A 19,610-nucleotide genomic window follows, 5' to 3' on the forward strand; every position below is an offset into this window, starting at 1 on the left:
TTAATTTGACTATGGCACTTTCACAGCTTTCTCATTGAAAGCGCAATCAAATATTTGAAACAAAGATATTTTGAAAAATTAAGGGCTGTTGTATTGTATCACTATAGCATTACCAGACCTGAGGGCGGCTCTCTCAATAGAGAGACAACTGGTGGTGATTTAACTTGAGGGCCACCATACCTCAGGTGAGGGGAGAGGTTGAGGGGGAAAGTCCTGTATGGTAACTTCAGGTGGTGCAGGAATTGAACCACGCTGTTGGCATCACATTGCTTCATAAACCAAATGTCCAGCCAACTGAGTTAAACATTTCATTCTACAGGAATTCTAGCTTCAATGTGTGATGAAAAAGAGGTTCAAAGTTGACAGCAAAAATAAATAACTGTGTTCAAATATTGTTTGAACAGGGCAAATGATTAGATACAACTTGGATTACATTTTAGATTTCTGCCAGAGCCTCCAATTTTGTATATTAAGTCATTGATGCAGTGAAAGGTTTGGTTTCTGAGTAGTTCAAAGCAATAACAAACCACCTGCCATACGAGATCAATGGTCCTGCTTACGAAAGGGACTCATCTATAAATCCTACACTATGATTTAATAGAATGCATAAACCAATCAATAAGACCAAATAAAATAAAATGTTTTGAAATGCATTTTGTTGTTTTTTTTGCTCAAGGTTTGCCATGGTTGTAGGTAAGAACATTTTTCCTCTGTCTGTCAGTCAGTCAGCATTAAATACTGCATTAAGAGAAAGTCTGAATCCGAATTTTTACAGAACTACATTGCATTGCATCAACATGAATTTGTTTATTCCTTCTCAGAGGATGATTTTTCCCTCACACTTCTTAAGCTCACCATCAGGATAAACTGTAGGTAAAAGGCCCAAGGTATGGGAAACCATCATTGCAATTTTCCACAGGCCACCCAACCAATGCTAAAAGGTAGGATCCTCAAAACAACAGGACATGAAGGTCCCTGACAGTGGGACACCTCTGCATGGAGGGTGCATATCATTGCCTGATTCTGTTGTTCAAGCTGACTGGCACACACTCAACAGGAGATTGTAAGTGCCAACAATAATGAGAACCTTTCACTCCAGCTTAACCTCTACAAGCATCCAATAAAAGCAACAGGCATATAATGTAGTAGGTGTGGTCATTTTACAGTCAAAGGTGCGAGGTGATCAGCTCCTAAACTTTGTGTAGTCTATCCAACGAAGGAAGACTGAAAGATTTGCAAAGTTGGACAGCCAATTTGTAGCCTTACTGCTTGAAAGAAGCAGCAGGTTGCAATACAAGAGAAGGGAGAGAGTGCTTCAAGTTGGGAAGGATGTGTGTATCTGGCAGTTTGGAGCCAGAAGCATGTTATGATTGGAACAAGGTCAGTGACGTGGATATCAAAATAAGATTTCTCTGATTTGCGGCTGTTAACGTTGTCCAATCAAAGAGTCCTGGCTGTCAGATATAAACAGGAGTGTACGTTAGGGCCCAGGTGTCCTTAGAGAAGGAGCACGCGGTGTCCACCAACATCCTGGAGTTTTTCAGGGAGAGGTGGGCGCCGCAGGGAGTGGAGTGCATCATTTCTCCCTCCAACTCTATTTTGATTTAGTCCCTACCCTCCCCCTCACTGTTTTGATCACACAGCACTGTCCTTTGATGTGAAGGGCAGTGTTTGTCACTGGCCACCCGGGTGTTTTCCTATCTTCCTGGTGGTGGAATTTGAATAAAGATTCGTGCACTTTGTGTCTTTCACTGTGTCTCACACCTGCATTAAAAAAAGGTTAAAAAAAAGGTTTAAAAAAGAAGAAAAAAAAACAAAAAAAAACAGGAGTGTCAGAGATTAAGTTCACTCAGAGCTGGTTCTGTGCTAGCTGGGTCAGTGTCATGCACAATGTATGTCTAAATAAAGGGTGACTTGGTGCTGGGATACCAGCTTTTGTGGAGTTATTTCAGACTTGACATGCAGGCCAGTGGTGTATTTTTTAAGCGAACTTGGCTGGGCCAAAAATTAAGCCCCTGGTCTTTTTATTAGGTAGTATTACATAGAATATACAATATAGAAACAGGCAATGGGGTCAATGATTTAGTCTACATATAACACATTTGGTCCTAACCTGAGCGAAAAAGAGGGAAAATCATGGTCTTCAACTGAGCTGACTACTTGCTGTCCCAGCTCTGCCCATTACTGTGTCTGGTCTATCAGGATGAGGATTACCCTATCCAAGTATTGCTCCTTGAAATGTTTATTGGCTACAGAAAGTCAGTCAGCATTGGCTGACATACATAGACACCAACTCCTCAGTTGGCAGAATGAGAAACCTTTCTATCCTAAAAGCCCTGGCCCTTGTGACCAGAGACTTTCCAAGTGCTGTCTAACTAACTATCTTCAACTCTTGAGTCTTCAATTCTATCGCTATAGAAGTAAATTGTTGCCCTGGTTAAGATTTAGCTGAGAATAAATTTGGCTTTATTGGTTTTTCAGTCCATACTTCATGCTGTGCAGCAAAATATACTCAGCAATTTGTACGTCCTTGAAAAAAAATCCATATCATTTAATATCTCATAAATCTTTGCAGAAAGAATGTCAATAGTTTTTTTTCTTAAATATGAATCAGATTTTTACCTGCAGATGCTTCAATGATGGTAATTTGTTTAAAAATGTGTTTGTTACACATTAATAGCTCACAATATCTAGTTTATCAGTAAGATGATAGTCTTTAAGGTTTTATTGACACAAAGGATAAGAGATGTATAAATGGGACTATGGGTTAGGATTCATCTTATGACTACCTGCCCCTGCAACACAAAGAATTAGCAGGGAATTGCACACTGAAGTGTTTTCATTATCTAGAGACATAACCTCTTGATGGGGTGGGGTGGGTTGGTGATGGTGGGGGGGGGGGGAGAAATGTGAGTGGAGTGGGGTGGGGTTGGTGCTGTGTGAGGGTCTGGCTGTGCTTGAGAGTGTGTGCTTGTATCCCCCAATATGAAAGAGGGCTGAGGAATGCTCAGTGTTACCGGCCTGTTTTCCACCTGCCCTTGAACGCTTTCTGTCAGTTTCAGGATGGACACTGGGCAGGAATGGGGTGATGGTGGGCTGGTGGCCTTAGGCTTCACCAGCTGCTCATAAAATTGCAGATAGTTCAAGGTATGTGGGCCGCAGGACCACCTGGGGAATTTTACAGACCCACAAGCCTGCATAAGCACTGGCAAGGGAATGGACAATTCTGCTAAAGCATCCAAATGAGTGCATACCTCTTACCTTTAGAGTAGTAGCTTCACACTGGAGACTGGGCGAGTCCCTGAAGCCCAGACCAAATACTCGGATGCTGTTGCACTCATAGATTCGAATATCACACAGGCCACCATTCTCCAGATCAGTAATCTCAGGAATCTGATCTTAAAAAGTGGAAAAAAAATTGCAGGGCACATTAACCAAATAGGCAGTAAAAAGAATTACTCTGGTGGCAAGCAAGGTGTATTCAAGTATTAAAACGCTTAATTTCAGTGAATTTAAATGCTCCCACTGTCATAATACAAGAAATGCATAACTTAATTTTTAATAGCCTCCATTTTAGAACTCTAATTTTTTCTAAATGATTGCTGTTCTAAACAAGTAGTATACGTCTGCCATACAACAGAGAAATAAAGCTGATGATTATGGTAGTCTAATGAAAGTCACATACAATTAAATTAGTTAAGTGTCAAATCATAAAATCCAGGTCAGAATCTCTAGTGTAACAACTTGTTCTGTATGTAATGGTTAACAGTTGTACTTTTTTTTACTGCCACAGGTAAGAGAGGTGCATTGATTCCTAAAGACTGTTCCTTTCTTCACTATGTTAAAAGTCACACAACTGGACTATCACCTGATGAAGGAGCGACGGTCCGAAAGCTAGTGTGCTTCTAATTATACCTGTTGGTCTATAACCTGGTGTTGTGTGATTTTTAACTTTGTACATCCCCGTCCAACCCTGGCATCTCCAAATCATTTCTTCACTATATTATTCAGTAATGCTTAATTCTTTCTTATTCATTTATTACAAATAAAACTTAAACAAACATGCAAAGATTATTGACAAAAAAAAGGTTTAGACAGTGCAAAGACGGATACGAAATATTCTAACATCACAAAATAAACAGAAGACAAATATGGATAATAGACAAACAACAGCTGACCACATCAAACTGCAATTCTAATTGAGAAAGATCCCACGGATTTCTCAGCATTGTCAGTGTCCCAGATATTTTGGCTACAAAACAGGCCACGACAAAATTTCATAAGAGTCTCCAACTGCACCCTTTCGATGATCTGGCCTTGAGATTCCCTCAACAGCTGCCATAAAGACTGCTCTAAGTCTGGTGATATGCTTCCCTTTCCCAGACTTTGCTTCCTAGATTCTGGGAAATGTACTTCTTCATCCAACTTTTCACAAAAAAATAGGTCTGCCAAGCCAGTATTGTCCCAGGTTTGTTACCTGAACTACAATTTGGGTCAGTTTACAAAGCAAATACAGCTTTTGTGTGTTTCCTTCACCTTCATTCACAGCTATAGTGAACTATACTGGGTTCTTCTGAAATCCAGCAGCTCCCAGGACTTTTCCTGCACCCTAAGTCCGACATTCTGCTGTGTCTATTGACTTCTAAATTTCTATCTTGGTTCTAACTGTACAGAGCTTTTCAAATGCTCTTGACTTCTCACCGAGTCCCAATAAGTTATGTACCTACTGACCTCTGAACTTCTAACATTGGCCACACATAACCTGTGGCCCGAAGTCACTTCTAAAAGTCCTGATACAGTGCTCCACTCTGGGTGGAACGGAGGGAAGGAGAGAAAGGAAAAGAAGGAAAGGGAGGGCAGGACCGAAGCAGAAAAAATAAAAACAAAGGAAAGTCAGTTTCAATAAGTGTGAAGCTGGAAAGGCACAGCAGGAAAGACAACGTTTCAGGCCAAAACCTGAACAAGGGTTTTGGCTCGAAATGTTGTCTTTCCTGCTCGGCTGATGCTGTCTGACCTGCTGTGCTTTTCCAGATTCACATCTATTGACGTTAGCTTCCAGCGTCTGCAGTCTTTAATGTCCCCGAGTCAAAGAAAGGTCATTAAGTACCTTCATAGTCCTTATTTCCAGATAAATGTTCTGTGACTTTTTCATTTACTTGAGGACATTAACTCAGTCATGGGATGAGCATGTCACTGGTTCGGTCAACATTTATTGCCCCTCTTTAATTGCCTAGAATGCAGTTAAGAGTTGACCACATTACTGTGGGTCTGGAGTTCATGTAGGCCAGAACAGATACTGACAGCAGTTTCTTTCCTGAAAGGACATTGGGTTTTTCTGACAAACAGCAAAGATTTATATGATCAAGACTTGACTCTTATTTCCAGATTTTTCCTGAATTCAAATTCCACGATCTGCCACGGTGGGGTTCAAGCCCAAGTCCTCAGAACATTATCTGGATTAATAGTCTAGTGACAATATAATTATACCATGGCCTCTGCTAATTGCTGTTCATATCACGGAGTAGAAATTTTTCTGGGTAGGAGCACAAATGTGCAGTGTCATAGTGACTTCTATATAATCAGCCACTGATTTCTAAATAAATGAATGTGGGCCAGTGATTATAACAGTCAGTCAATTTGATAACTACACATTTTTGATTGCTGCCAAGATCAATTTCTTCTTCAAACTTTTCATAAACATCTTTGGAATGCTTTCATAAAAACAAAGCAGTAAATAATGGCAACCAAACACAAATATATTACAAACCCTTCAGTAATTGTTGCATTAGCATTGTTAATGTGTACTTAACTATGATCTAAATTTGAAGTTTGACATCTGTACATGTTAAATCAGTATTTGTTCCCACAAAATTGCAGTCAATTGTTGAATTGCAGAAGTATTTGAGACCTTAATGAGACTAAAAGATACAGGAACAGAATTAGTCCATTTGGTCCTTTGAATCTGCTTCACCCTTTGATTATGGCTGATATGTTTCTCAACCCCATTCTCCTGCCTTGTCTCTGTAACCCCTGATCCTCTTACCAATCAAGAACCTGTCATAAATACACTTAATGACTTGTCCTCTACAGTCTTCCGTGGCAATGAGTTCTACAGATTAACACCCCTGTGGCTGAAGAAATTCTCCCTCATCTTAGTTCTTGAAGAGTCATCCCTTCATTTTGAGGCTGTGCCCTCAGTACCTAATCTCTCCACGTAGTGGAAACATCTTCTTCCTGTCCATTCTTTCCAGGCCTCTCAGTAGTCTGTAAGTTTCATTGAGATGCCTCCCCCTCATCCACCTAAACTCCATGGAGTACAGACTCAGAGACCTCAATTGCTCCTCACATGACAAGCCCTTCACTCCAGGGATCTTCCTTGTAATGCTCCTCTTGAGATTCTCCAAGGCCAGCACATCCTTCCATAGATACGGAGCCCAAAACTGATCAGTACATTTCAAATGCGGTCTGCTCATCAAGTCTACTCCGCCCTTCAATCATAGCTGATCATTTTTTCAAACCCATTTTCCTGTTTAATCTTTGATCCCTTTGGCAATCAAGAATCTACTTCTGTTTTAAACATATTCAATGAACTGGCCCGCACAACCTTCTTAGGATATAAATTCCACAGATTCACCATTTTCTGGCTGAAAATGTTTCTCCTTATCTCTAATCTAAAGGATTCTTCCCTTTACGCTAAGGCTGTGCCCTCAGGTCCTTGTCTCTCCTGCCACTGGAAACATCTTCCCAATGTCCAACCTGTCCAGGCCAGTCAGTATTCTGTAAGTTTCAATCAGATCCTCCCTCATCCTTCTAAACTCCATTGAATATAGCCCCAGAGTCCTCAAACGTTCCTCATGTGTTAAGATTTTCATTCCTGGGATCATTCCCGTGAATCTCCTCTGGACCCCCTTCAGGGTTAGTACATCCTTCCTGAGGTATGGGGCCCAAAATCGCGCACGATACTTTAAGTATGATCTGACCAGAATCTTATAGAGCCTCAGAACTACATCTCTGCTTTTATAGTCTAGTTCTTTCGAAATAAATGCCAACAATATATTCGCCTTCCTAATTATCGACTCAACTTGCAAATTTATCCCAAGAGAATCCTGGACTAGGATCCAAAGTCCCTTTGCACGTCAGATTTCTGAATGTTCTCCCCATTTAGAAAGTAGTCTATACAGCCTTATTCAGTCTCAGCAGTACACCTCGCTCTTCTATTCTAACACTCTTGGAATGAATGCTAATATTGCATTTGCCTTCCTACTGCCAACCTGCATATTAATCTTAAACGAATCCTAAACTTGGACTCCCAAATCCCTTTGTGTTTCAGATTTCCAAAGCACTTCCCTGTTTAGAAAATAGTCTAAGCCTCTGTTCTTCCTAACAACGTGCATAACCTTACGTTTTCGCACATTGTATTCCATTTGGCACTTCTTTGCCCATTCTCCGAGCCTGTCCAAACCCTTCTGAACCTCACCCACACCCTCATTTCCTCAACACTTCCTGCACCACATCTGCAAACTTAGCAACAATGCCCTCAGTTCCTTTGTCCAGATCATTAATGTAAACCATTAATAGTATTCTCAGACCCCTGTGTAACTCCACTAGTCACTAGGTGCCATCCTCAAAAAAGGTGCCTTTACTCCTGCTCTCTTATCTTATTTAGCAGCCTCCTGTGCAGCATTTTGTCACAGGCCTTTTGTCACCGGCTCGCTTTTGTGTGACTTACTCGTTACTGCCTCAAAGAATTCTAACAGATTTGTCAGGCATGACCTCCTCTTGACGAAGCTGTGTAATGGTATTTTAGCATGTACTTCCAAGTATGCTGCAATCTCATCCTTAATAATGGACTCTAAAATCTTACCAATAATGGAAGTCAGCCTACCATTTCCTGCCATCTTCCTTCTTTCTTAACCAGGGGTGCTACATTAGCCCTTTTCCAGTCCTCTGGGACCCTCCCTGACTCCAGATTCCTGGAAGATCAACATCAATACCTTCATAATCCCCTCAGCTATCTCCTTCAGAACTCTGGGGTGTAATTCATCCAGTCTGGGTGATTTATCCACCTTCAGACCTTTCAGCTACCTCAGCATGTTCTCCTTAGTCATGGCCATTATATTCACTTCTGGCTCCTGACTATCTGTTATGTTCTGTTATGCTGCTGGTGTCTTGCACCGTGAAAACTAATGTATAGTACGTATTCAGCTCCTCTGCAATTTCTTTGTTCCCCATTATTCATTCTCCAGCCTCATTTCCAAGCAGTCTTGTCTCTCTCTCTCTCAGTTTTTAGATACCAAAATAAAAAACTCTTGTAATTTTCTTTTAAAGTATAAGCTAGCTTATTTTTTTATTTCTTCCTGTTATTGTTTTTTTTAAGTTATCTTCTGATTGTTTTGGAAGGATTGCCGATCCTCTGGCTTCTGACTAATCTTCACATGGTATGAATTTTCTTTTGCTTTTATGCTGTTACTAACTTGCCTGGCCTTCCACTGTTGCCTCAACATCCTCTTTAGTATATTTGTTCTTCCTTGGGATAAACCTATGCTGTCCCAAATTATCCCCAGAAATTCCTACCACTGCTGTTCTATCATCTTCTCTACTGGGCTACCCTTCCAGCCAACTCTGACCAGTGCCTCCCTCATATCTTTGCAGTTATCTCTATTCAATTGTAACACCACTGATTTGGTTTCCAACTTCTCCCACACAAACTACAGGGTGAATTCCATCATTTTATCATATTATGGTCACTGCTCCCTTGGGCTCTCCTTTACATAAAGCTCTCAAATCAGGTCTGCGTCATTACACATCACTCAATCCAGAATTGCCCATTTCCTCAAGGGTGAAAATGTGTTGCTGGAAAAGCGCAGCAGGTCAGGCAGCATCCAAGGAGCAGGAGAATCGACGTTTCAGGCATGAGCCCTTCTTCAGGAATGAGGAAGGTGTGCCAAGCAGGCTAAGATTAAAGGTAGGGAGGAGGGACTTGGGCGAGGGGCATTGGAAATGTGATAGGTGGAAGGAGGTCAAGGTGAGGGTGATAGGCCGGAGTGGGGGTGGGGGCGGAGAGGTCAGGAAGATCTTCTGACCTGCTGCGCTTTTCCAGCAACACATTTTCAGCTCTGATCTCCAGCATCTGCAGTCCTCACTTTCTCCTAGAAGATTGTTTCCTCAAGGGCTCTGCCACAAGCTGCTCAAAAACCATCTCATGGACATTCCATGAATTTCTTTTCTTGAGATCTGCTGATTTTCCCAGTCCTCCTGCATATTGAAGACCCTCATGATTATTATAATAGTCGCTTTCTTACAGTCCTTTTCCATCTCCTGACTCTTGTTAGGAGGCTCACACACTTCATGGTTCTTCAATTTTACTCACACCAATTCCGTGCCTTCTGACTATATGTCACTTCTTGCTATTGATTTAATTTAATTTCTTCCAACATGGCAATCCTGACCCTCTGTCCTATCCTTTCAATAGGATGCATATACCTTGATATTCATTTCCAGCCCTGATCCCCTTGCAGCCACATCTGTGATACCCCATTGTACTTGCCAATTTCAATCTGTACTACAAGCTTTTGTTTTGGATACTGCATGCATTTCAGTATAATACCCTCAGTCCTGCATTGACTGCCCCCCATCTCTTAGTTTTCCTCTTATCTCATGTGCCTGAAATGAGATTCCTGACCCTTTGTCCATACACTCTGTCTCATTATTTGTTCGAGAAACTTCAATAATCTCTGTCAAGCTCTACGTCCACATTAGACATTTTCCACAATTTTTTATGCAACTGTGATATCACTCTTTTGTGCTGGACCCCTGATCCTGGGCTTCAATTTATTCTGTTGCAAAGATTTTACAAAAACAATGAGCTAAAACAATGCAAGCAAGGAGCACACCTTCCCATCCGCACTGAACTCCTATGTTGTCTCTAAATGCCCTGACCTATACATTTACTCAAGTCGTGTCTCACTTTTAGTTATAGAGTCAAAGAGATGTACAGCACGGAAACAGATCCTTCTGTCCAATCCGTCCATGCCGACCAGATATCCCAACCCAATCTAGTCCCACCTGCCAGCATCCAGCCCATATCCCTCCAAACCATTCCTATTCATATAACCATCCAAATGCCTCTTAAATGTTGCAATTGTACCAGCCTCCACCACTTCCTCTGGTAGCTTATTCGATACAGGTACCACCCTCTGTGTGAAAACGTTGCCCCACAGGTGTCTTTTATATCTTTCCCCTCTCACCATAAACCTATGCCATCTAGTTCTGGACTCCCCGTCCCCAGGGAAATGACTTTGTCTATTTATCCTATCCATGCCCCTCATGATTTTGTAAACCTCTATAAGGTCACCCCTCCACCTCTGATGCTCCAGGGAAAACAGCCCCAGCCTGTTCAGCCTCTCCCTATAGCTCAAATCTTCCAACCCTGGCAACATCCTTGTAAATCTTTTCTGAACCCTTTCAAGTTTCACAACATTTTTCCGAAAGGAAGGACACTACAGTTGCACGCAATATTCCAACAGTGGCCTAACCAATGTCCTGTACAACCACAACATGACCTCCCAACTCCTGTACTCAATACTCTGACAAATAAAAGAAAGCATACCAAACGCCTTCTTCACTATCTTATTTACCTGCGATTCCACTTTCAAGGAGTTATGAACCTGCACTACAAAGTCTTTTTGTTCAGCAACACTCCCCAAGACCTTGCCATGAAGTGTATAAATCCTGCTAAGATTTGCTTTCCCAAAATGCTGCACCTCGCATTTATCTGAATTAAACTCCGTCTACCATTTCTCAGCCCTTTGGCTTATCTGATCAAGATCCTGTTGTAATCTGAGGTAACCCTCTTCGCTGTCTACTACACCTCCAATTTTGGCATCATCTGCAAACTTACTAACTGTACCTCTTATGCTCACATCCAAGTCATTTATGACAAAATGTAGAGGACCCAGCACCGATCCTTGTGGCACTCCACTGGCCACAGGCCTCCAGTCTGAAAAACAACCTTCCACCAAAGTCTTCCAACTTTGAGCCAGTTCTGTATCCAAATGGCTAGTTCTCCCTGTATTCCATGAGATCTAACCTTGCTAACCAGTCTCCCATGGGTACCTTGTTGAACGCCTTACTGGAGTCCATATAGATAACATCTACCGCTCTGCCCCCATCAATCCTCTTTGTTACTTCTTCAAAAAACTCAATCAAGTTTGGGAGATATGATATCCCACGCATAAAGCCATGTTGACTATCCCTAATCAGTCCTTGCCTTTCCAAATACATGTACATTCTGTCCCTCAGGATTCCCTCCAACAACTTGTTCACTACTGACGTCAGGCTCACTGGTCTAGGTTCCCTGGCTTGTCCTTACCACCCTTCTTAAACAGTGGCACCACGTTAGCCAACCCCCAGTCTTCCAGCACCTCACCTGTGACTATCGATGATACAAATTGAATCGAATGTTCCAAAACAAATCTAGTAAACAGCGTCCATATTCTATAAAACCAGGTATAAAACAGCAAATAGTGAATTGCTGGCAATGAACTGTTTGTAATGCAGGCAGAGACCAGATTATCTTGATCAAAGAGAGTACTTCAAGCGAACGCTTTAATCTGCAGAAATTTCATATGGATTGTAGTTTTAACTTAATGTCATAAATAATTCATGAGCGAGCAGATTATACAAATTATACAAATAGTCTATGTAAGCTTCACACAAAATACACTGCACAATGGTTCCAAATAAGTCAAACCAACAAGAATAGAACAAAGTGAAAATGTAAAAATGATGGACAAAACTACACCCAATAAACTGTGAAATATTAAAATGCAAACACCATCAAAAAATTTATTAAATATCTAGCACTTTTGAAACAAAATACTGGTTGGTTCAGGATTTTGTTGGGATTTGAAATTGTCTGCTGTTAGCTTCTGAATGAGTAGCCAATTTTGTTGAATTAACACAGTTGAAAAGTATTCTTGGAGAACTTACACATCAAACGCAACTTTAAAAAAAAATGTTAAAATTGGCAGTATTGTGGTAAATGCATTATTCAGTGTGCCTGTTGACAGCTGTTATAAAACATGACACAGTAACTGACCTGTCTGCTGCTTATTGCTGAGAGTATTTGCAGCTTTTAATGAACATGCTGGACCAGGTTAAAATTTACTCAAATGACCTGCCTCATGTGCAATTATTTTGCAGGATTTTGTAAATTTGCTTTCATGTTTCCCCCCTCTAATAGACTGGATAGAGTCACTAGGCAAGTCTGTTTAATGTTACAATATACGGATTCCTTGTGAAGCATATTACCCAAATTACATGGCATGAACAAAACGTTATCCATTTAAAGACTCAGATGAAAGGCAAAATTATTCAAGCACTTGTGTACTTAAGCTCATACCTATTTGTCACTAAAGTACAACAGAGTAAATCTGCCCTGAAGCATCGAAAAGCCCTTTATTGAGATGGCAAACAAATCAGAGGAAGTCCAAAATTAGTGGAAAGGAGACAAACAAAGAATGCACTCTCCTGGGAAATTCTCCTGAAAGAAGATCTCTGACCTTTGAAATTCAATGCAATTTATGGGATGATATTTTTGGGAAACTGAAATGCAAAAGTCCAGATTATTTACGATCTTGATCGGACAATGGGGTCAGAATGCATTAATTTTTTAATGTATTTATTCATGGGCTGAGGGCATCGTTGGCTAGGTCAGCACTTCCCTAGTTGCTGAGAGAACAGTTAAGAGTTAACCATGTTACTGTGGATCTGGAGTCACATGTTGGCAGATGACAGTTCCTTCCCTAGAAAACTTGTTTTTCCTCTACAGTCGACAATTGTTTGATGGTCTTCATTAGTCTCCTAATTCCAGATTTTTATTGAATTCAAATTCTACTATATGCTGTAGCAGGATTCAAAACTGAGTCCCTAGAACATTACCTGGAATAACAGTCTAGTGATAATACCACCAGGTATTGATTGTCCATGTTGATTGTCAGATGGCCTAGCATGAAATGAGAGTTTCAAGCTGAATCCGCAAAACAGAAGTATTCAACATATCATGACTGCCAATAGGTTAAGTTAATAAATAGGTCATACTGAAAAGTTACCTACTCGAATACACTGAAAAATTCTAAACAGCAGAACGTGGTTTGAATCTTTGGCTTGTGCATTACCACTTAAAATGAAATGATGTGGAATGCATATTCTGTCACAGAGGACTCTACAGCAAAAAGCTTAAAGCATCAAACATCGCTTTATGGTGAACGTCTTACATAGAATGAGATAAGACAATCTTGGTTCATAGCATATTTCTAATGTCGAAGAGTGTGGTCCTGGAAAAGCATTGCCGGTCAGGCAGCACGCTTTTCCAGCACCACACTCTTCAACTCTAATTTCCAGCATCTGTAGTCCTCACTTTCTCCATATCTCAAATGATAAGCTTTCCACAATGAATCTTTCACTTTGGAAATTGAAAATATCACACTGTTATGTTAGAGAACAGTTTTGCAGCTTGTCATAATAACGCACCAGAGCAGGCTCAACCACATACAGCAAAAACTCAGGGTAAGATTGTCAGATGGCCATGGGGTTGGATCTGAACCAACTGGACTCGTAAATTCAAAGTGCAAGCCACTGAATCAGTTCAGTTTAAAGTTCCCAACCCATTTTTAAAGAGACCAGATTGGAATCTGGTCAGGATTTCCAGATGGCATGCAGATTTTACATGTTGGGTCACAATAGGACCAGTGAAACAATGCAGCCAGACGGCAGGAAGGGATGGCCCTTAACTAATTCAGTGCAGTAACACATCATGGACCCACCATGGTCGCCAGGCCACATCTGCAGCTGTTAATTGTCCTGTGGATGCAATCATTTTACTTTTTTATTTTAAAAATCTGACCTTTACTTTTGAGGACTCCTCCACATTGAAGTGCCCTTTTCCTTGCCATCAATATCTGTTGGAGACCCTCCCCCATGTGTCCTTAATCAGACAGCAAACTTGTTCACTGGCTACTAACTGGCTGACACTTTCCAATTTGTCAAGAAAACTGGTCTTAATTTTTGGCCCTGAGCCCGGAATGGAAACCCAGCTTCAAAGACTATAATTTGATGTTAACAAGACTAACTTCAAAGGAATGAAGCAAAAAGCATTATCAATTTGTTCAAGGCCATTCCAACAGATACCAAAGCTGTAAATGTGACCACACAGGAAAGACCAACATTATCTAATTCATCAACCAATTGATAGAAATTAATCAATAAATTATGAAATCCTGTGGATTAAAAGAAAGGATTGGCTGTGTTTATAGGAGTATGTAGAAACCTGTTTAAAGGAATATCAGGCACGGCCGTGGGGATGGAAACTCTGTTATCTAGAGTTCCTAAAACAATTGTAGGCTGGCAGATTGGCATAATCAGTGCCAATGACAGCACTGGCAATAGCTGGCAACATACTAATTCAGGAAGAGATCACTGAAGCTCTCAACTGAATGGGAGATGATGGGAGGTTTGCTGGGTGGGGCTCATAGGGTTGGTGTTACAAGAAGAAGGGGCGGGCAGGGAATGTCACTGAGCAGAGACTCCTTCTCTGACGCCAGGTTCCTTGAATACCAATGGTGGTGCTGAGGTGAGGCACTCTAATGGAAAATTAACTGTCTGTAGGGTGAACAGCCTTACACGAGCATTTACTGCTGCCCAGACATCCTTGGGCCATGCATGGCAGTGGCTTCCAAGCCATGCATCTGCACACAGCTTTGAGGCAATCTTGCTTGTATTCCCACAACACCTGCTGGGTGGCTTGGTGACTCAATGGTTAGCACTGTTGCCTCACAGCGCCCGGGACCCAGGTTCCATTCCATTCCTTGGGTGGCTGTCTGCGTGGAGTTTGCATGTCCTCCCCGGGGTTCTGTGTGGGTTTTTTCCGGTGTTCTGATTTCCTCCCACAATGTCCCACAAGGTCTGCAGGTTATGCCATGCTAAATTGCCCAGTGTCCAGGATATGTGGGTTAGCCATGGGAAATGCAGGATAACAGGGATAGGTTAGAAGTTGGGGCTGGGTGGGCTGTTCTTTGGAGACTCGATGGGCTGAATGACGTGTTTGCACACTTTAGGGATTCTATGCTGCTCTTGTCCCTCTTATTGGTACAATTCGCCAGGCTTGGTTTATGCATTCCGTAACATGTTGAACACTAACTTCCAATTTCTTAAATTAAGGTCTAACCATGTTGCCTTTCAGCAGACCTGTAGATAAGAGGTTTCCTGCAAGATACTGAGAAAGCATTGTTGGCATGTGGGAAAAATTCCTTAAATATCACAACTTTTTAACAAAAGAGCTAGAAACAAGGAATGAAAACAATGATTCATTGAGCAGCAGGTCATGAGCAGTCTTATTGAGAAAGTACAAAAAAGCCTTACTAAAGCAGCTCAGCGAATGCTAAATTCAAGTGAACAAAATATGCACTGTCCAAGGCTGCTAACCTTCAATGAAAGGAGGCATTTACAAATTATGTACTTTAATTGAGCTTTTTCAGTATGTTTCTACAATGAAATCTAAATCACCAATATATCTTCCTGCCACATCTATAAATGGAAAACACATTTCTTATTCTACTGGTTTCTTGTTGAGTTTGCCACAACATGATAATGATGCTACATATGGTCTCAAAGCCTGTCAAAAATGAAAAAAACACAGCCAGTTTTCCTTGGTGGGCTTCAGGTCTTGTACACATCAAGCAAGACTGAATTAAACTTAGAAATTGAATTTGGTCATACGTCCTATGGTCTTATAGTTCACATGCAGTCATATCCAATAAGAAAACACAGCCATCATGGTAAGAGGAGAAACTTGGCAGAAAAAGCATCCAGGGTGGGGGCAGTGTTAGGAAAGGGTTTTGGTAACACCAGCACTTTGTTTTCATACAGAAATTTGTGGTGCTGAACCAATTATAATTCAAAATAGAACTCTTGGCCTGATGCCACTTGACTAGAGGATGCACACTGCGTTATTCTTATCAAATCATTCACTGGCAATGATGTTCAATGACAGCAATAAAGTTTAATTTTGCTCACAGTCGATTAAAGAGAACTGGATTGCTTTTAATCCCAAATTTGATTGATATTGATAAATGCGTTTGAGACTCAATTTTCTCAGTCATTTTACCTGATTCTTTGTCCAAGAGTAAACCAGATAAAATAACAATTGAAAAATATAATGTCAGCACTGGACATGTCCTAAGTAGGAGAATTTTCATAACATAGACTTTTGTCAACAACTTAACAATTAACAAGCTCTACCCTTTACACAGTCACAAGTAAAACTTATCTGTGTTTTAACCTGGGCTCCCTTTTCTAATGTGGTTATGGATGCTGGGCTTGATGATAACTGTCTTCTCTAATTCAAGCTAAATTAACTAGGCTGGACAAGGTGATGTGAAGCCCTGCAAAATATGCCTAGGTGGCTTCACTGAAACGTCAACTTCTCCACCTCCTAATGCTGCCTGGCTTGCTTTGTTCTTCCAGCCTCCTGCCTGCCTGTCATACCAACTTGGACCAGGGATGAGTCTATGTGACCTGCTTGTCAAAGAGACAAACTTGGAAAAGTCCATACGTGTTTATTTTTGACTATGAACTAAAAATGAAACAAATAGATACTGCTTTAAAAGGAGAGTGTGTGCAAGGGTTTGTTTGCATCTGCAGAAAATAAACAAAGGAAAGCTAACTGACACATGAGACAATATTGCTTTTCGGGTGCATTTAGTCCAGATGAATTGGCACCAGGTATTGTGGCCTGAGGACAACTCAGCATAATAACAAGCCTTCGCTTGGTCAGGTTGAAGCTTAATACGGACTCTGTGAGGGGAAATGAGAATGAAGAAATCAAGAAAACTTCCAGAAATTGGCTGTATCAATCTCTCACTCTTTCTCCTGTTTCTCAAAAAGGTTGCTCTCCAAATTTTTTTGTCAAAAGAGCAAAAAATTACATTTAGAGACAATGAAAGAAATAATCATAAAACAAAAGGAGATGGACTGAGCCCAAGTACAACAATTCAGCCAGTGAACTAAAAACTATTGTTACTTACACAGCAACGATCATGGTGACATCAAAGAATTATAAGTATTGTGAAACCAACCCATCTTGTTTTAAAAGAGCAAAATACTACAGATTTTGTAAACGCGAAATACAAAACAGAAACTCAGGAGAAACTCAATAAGTCTAATAGCAGCTGTAAAGACAGAAACAAAGTGAATGTTTCAAATCCAATATGGCTGTTTTGTGATTTGGACTGGTGCAGAATCCTGACATTTTGTTTTTTCTTTCCTGTTCTGTTGTGTGTTTGTTGGGGTTTGGGAGAGGAGTTTTAAATGGGTAAGGTTTAAATTAGGAATCCTTAACTTCAACATAGAAGATAAAAGTGCATTTCTGGTACACTGCTTCAGTTAGTTATGACAAATTCAAAGTAAAACTAACGGAAATTAGGTGCAAGTGTTAACACCTGGATCCAAAAGGTGAGGCAGTTGGTCTTGCTGGTAACAGATTAATAAATTCTCAGAGGTAGCCAGACAGACAAATGAGGGTAAGAAAACTCATAACAGATGTTGTCAGGCTGAAAAAAAAAGGGCTGTTTTGGGTTAATCATAACTGAGGATACCGATGAGGTCAAATTCTGGACTCAAAGAAACAAGAGATTTAAAGATCAAGGTGTTGACAGTGGGCACTGCACTACTGAAGTCTATGTGATTAAGCTCAGAGAAGGTTAAGTGAAGCAATTTTGTGTTAAAAAGATATGAGCCAATTCACCCTGGGTGGACAGAGAAAAGAGATCCTGTTAAAGTTGGGACAAGCCTGTGACTTTATATAGAAGACTATATTCCTGCTGAGAGTACAGTGCAAAGCACCAATGGGTCCTTTTGGTTGTGTTAAGAAATAAACAAGAGTAAAGGTTTTTTCTATAATTCAGAAGATTATTTATTTGCTAAGGAGTGTTTAGTATATTTATTATCATGTACATTCAAAGATATAGAAACCAATTTTTAGAATATTTACATTGTCTACTGGGAAATTCATATCTTTTTAACATTCTTTATCAAACTTTACAGGAAGCAATCAACAATACTTCTGATACTTATAAGATGGCTAGTTAAGATATCAGAAACTTAGTAGGAGGAAGTGTATTCACACCCAAAAGGCCTCGTTTTAGCTTTGGCACAAACACATGGAAAATACTTCCCCATACCAGATAAGATTTAAATCTGAACCAACTCTGGCAGCATGCAGGGTCCAGAAATGTTGATCATTAAACATCACATCAGCACTAGACTGTTGGATGTATGTAAATACCCAACATGGTTCCCAGCTGTCTTCAGTTTTACAACAAAACAAGCAGGCAGTAAAATGTGACTGACTGGAAAACTGGAAATACAATCATTTGTTCTCCTCTTACTCCCATCTCTTCACTCATCAAAATATCTCCCTGTCTCCTTTTCCTTCCTCCCACTCAGCTCTGTTTGCATTTGTCCTCTCTCATCCTTGTATGAGTACACAGATTTCCTCATAACAATCACAAACACTGACCGCTTTGTTTCCATCAACTTTTGCAGCAGCATTATTGGTTTGACCTTCATGGCTTGGAGAATAACAAACCACCCTTTATCACAACGTCAAATGCTGACCATTTGCACATTTGAAACAAATCTGCTTCATAATATGAAGATCAATATTATCTGATTTCTGGTGAGTGGTGGTTACATTGAAGTAACATATACATTAAAAGTTTTTTAAAATTGTCTTCTAAATATACCAACTGTAATGTATATTTAAGCAGAGCTTATTCACAGAGCTAGCTTAGCCTTTTAAATAAGTTAAACCACCAGATATATTGCATTATACTGTTGAAATAATTCTTGAGACTTGTATCCCTGAGGTGAGGCAGAGTTGGGCTTGTAATGATCCCATACAATTTCTACCATGGGTTGGTGGGAATAACTAGAGTTGGGGCCGCCACTTGTGGAAGCTGTCCAGAGGCGAGAAAGGAGATAGGCAAATGGGCAAGGATGGCAATTTTGAAGCCATACCTCCAGAGCTGACACATCTACACAATAAGCTTCCTAGGAGAAAGTGAGGACTGCAGATGCTGGAGATCAGAGATGAAAAATGTGTTGCTGGAAAAGCGCAGCAGGTCAGGCAGCATCCAGGGAATAGGAGAATCGATGTTTCGGGCATAAGCCCTTCTTCAGGAAGGAGGAGGGTGTGCCAAGCAGGCTAAGATAAAAGGTAGGGAGGAGGGACTTGGGGGAGGGGCGTTGGGAATGCAATAGGTGGAAGGAGGTTAAGGTGACGGTGATAGGCTGGAGAGGGGGTGGGGGCGGAGAGGTCGGGAAGAAGATTGCAGGTCAATACGGCCGTGCTGAGTCTGAGGGTTGGGACTGAGAAATGGTGGGGGAGGGGAAATGAGAAAGTTGGAGAAATCTGCATTCATCCCTTGTTTTTGGAGGGTTCCTAGGCGGAAGGTGAGGCGCCCTTCCTCTAGGCGTCGTGTTGTTATGGTCTGGCGATGGAGGAGGTCAAGGACCTGCATGTCCTTGGCGGAGTGGGAGGGGGAGTTAAA

The 19,610-nt window shown here is 40.9% G+C and overlaps 1 protein-coding gene across 6 annotated transcripts in view; it reads right to left on the bottom strand.

Annotated features, from left to right (window-relative positions):
• Positions 1–19,610, bottom strand: part of LOC122551720 (von Willebrand factor D and EGF domain-containing protein-like) — a 279,402-nt gene that overhangs the window by 96,994 nt on the left and 162,798 nt on the right. For all 6 annotated transcript variants that reach the window (XM_043694082.1, XM_043694080.1, XM_043694081.1 and 3 more), the window contains one exon: positions 3,262–3,398. In XM_043694082.1, the coding sequence (XP_043550017.1) occupies positions 3,262–3,398 (137 nt within the window). The remainder of the gene's footprint in view (positions 1–3,261; positions 3,399–19,610) is intronic.

Source organism: Chiloscyllium plagiosum, chromosome 7, assembly GCF_004010195.1.
Source record: "Chiloscyllium plagiosum isolate BGI_BamShark_2017 chromosome 7, ASM401019v2, whole genome shotgun sequence".
Taxonomy (NCBI): domain Eukaryota; kingdom Metazoa; phylum Chordata; class Chondrichthyes; order Orectolobiformes; family Hemiscylliidae; genus Chiloscyllium; species Chiloscyllium plagiosum.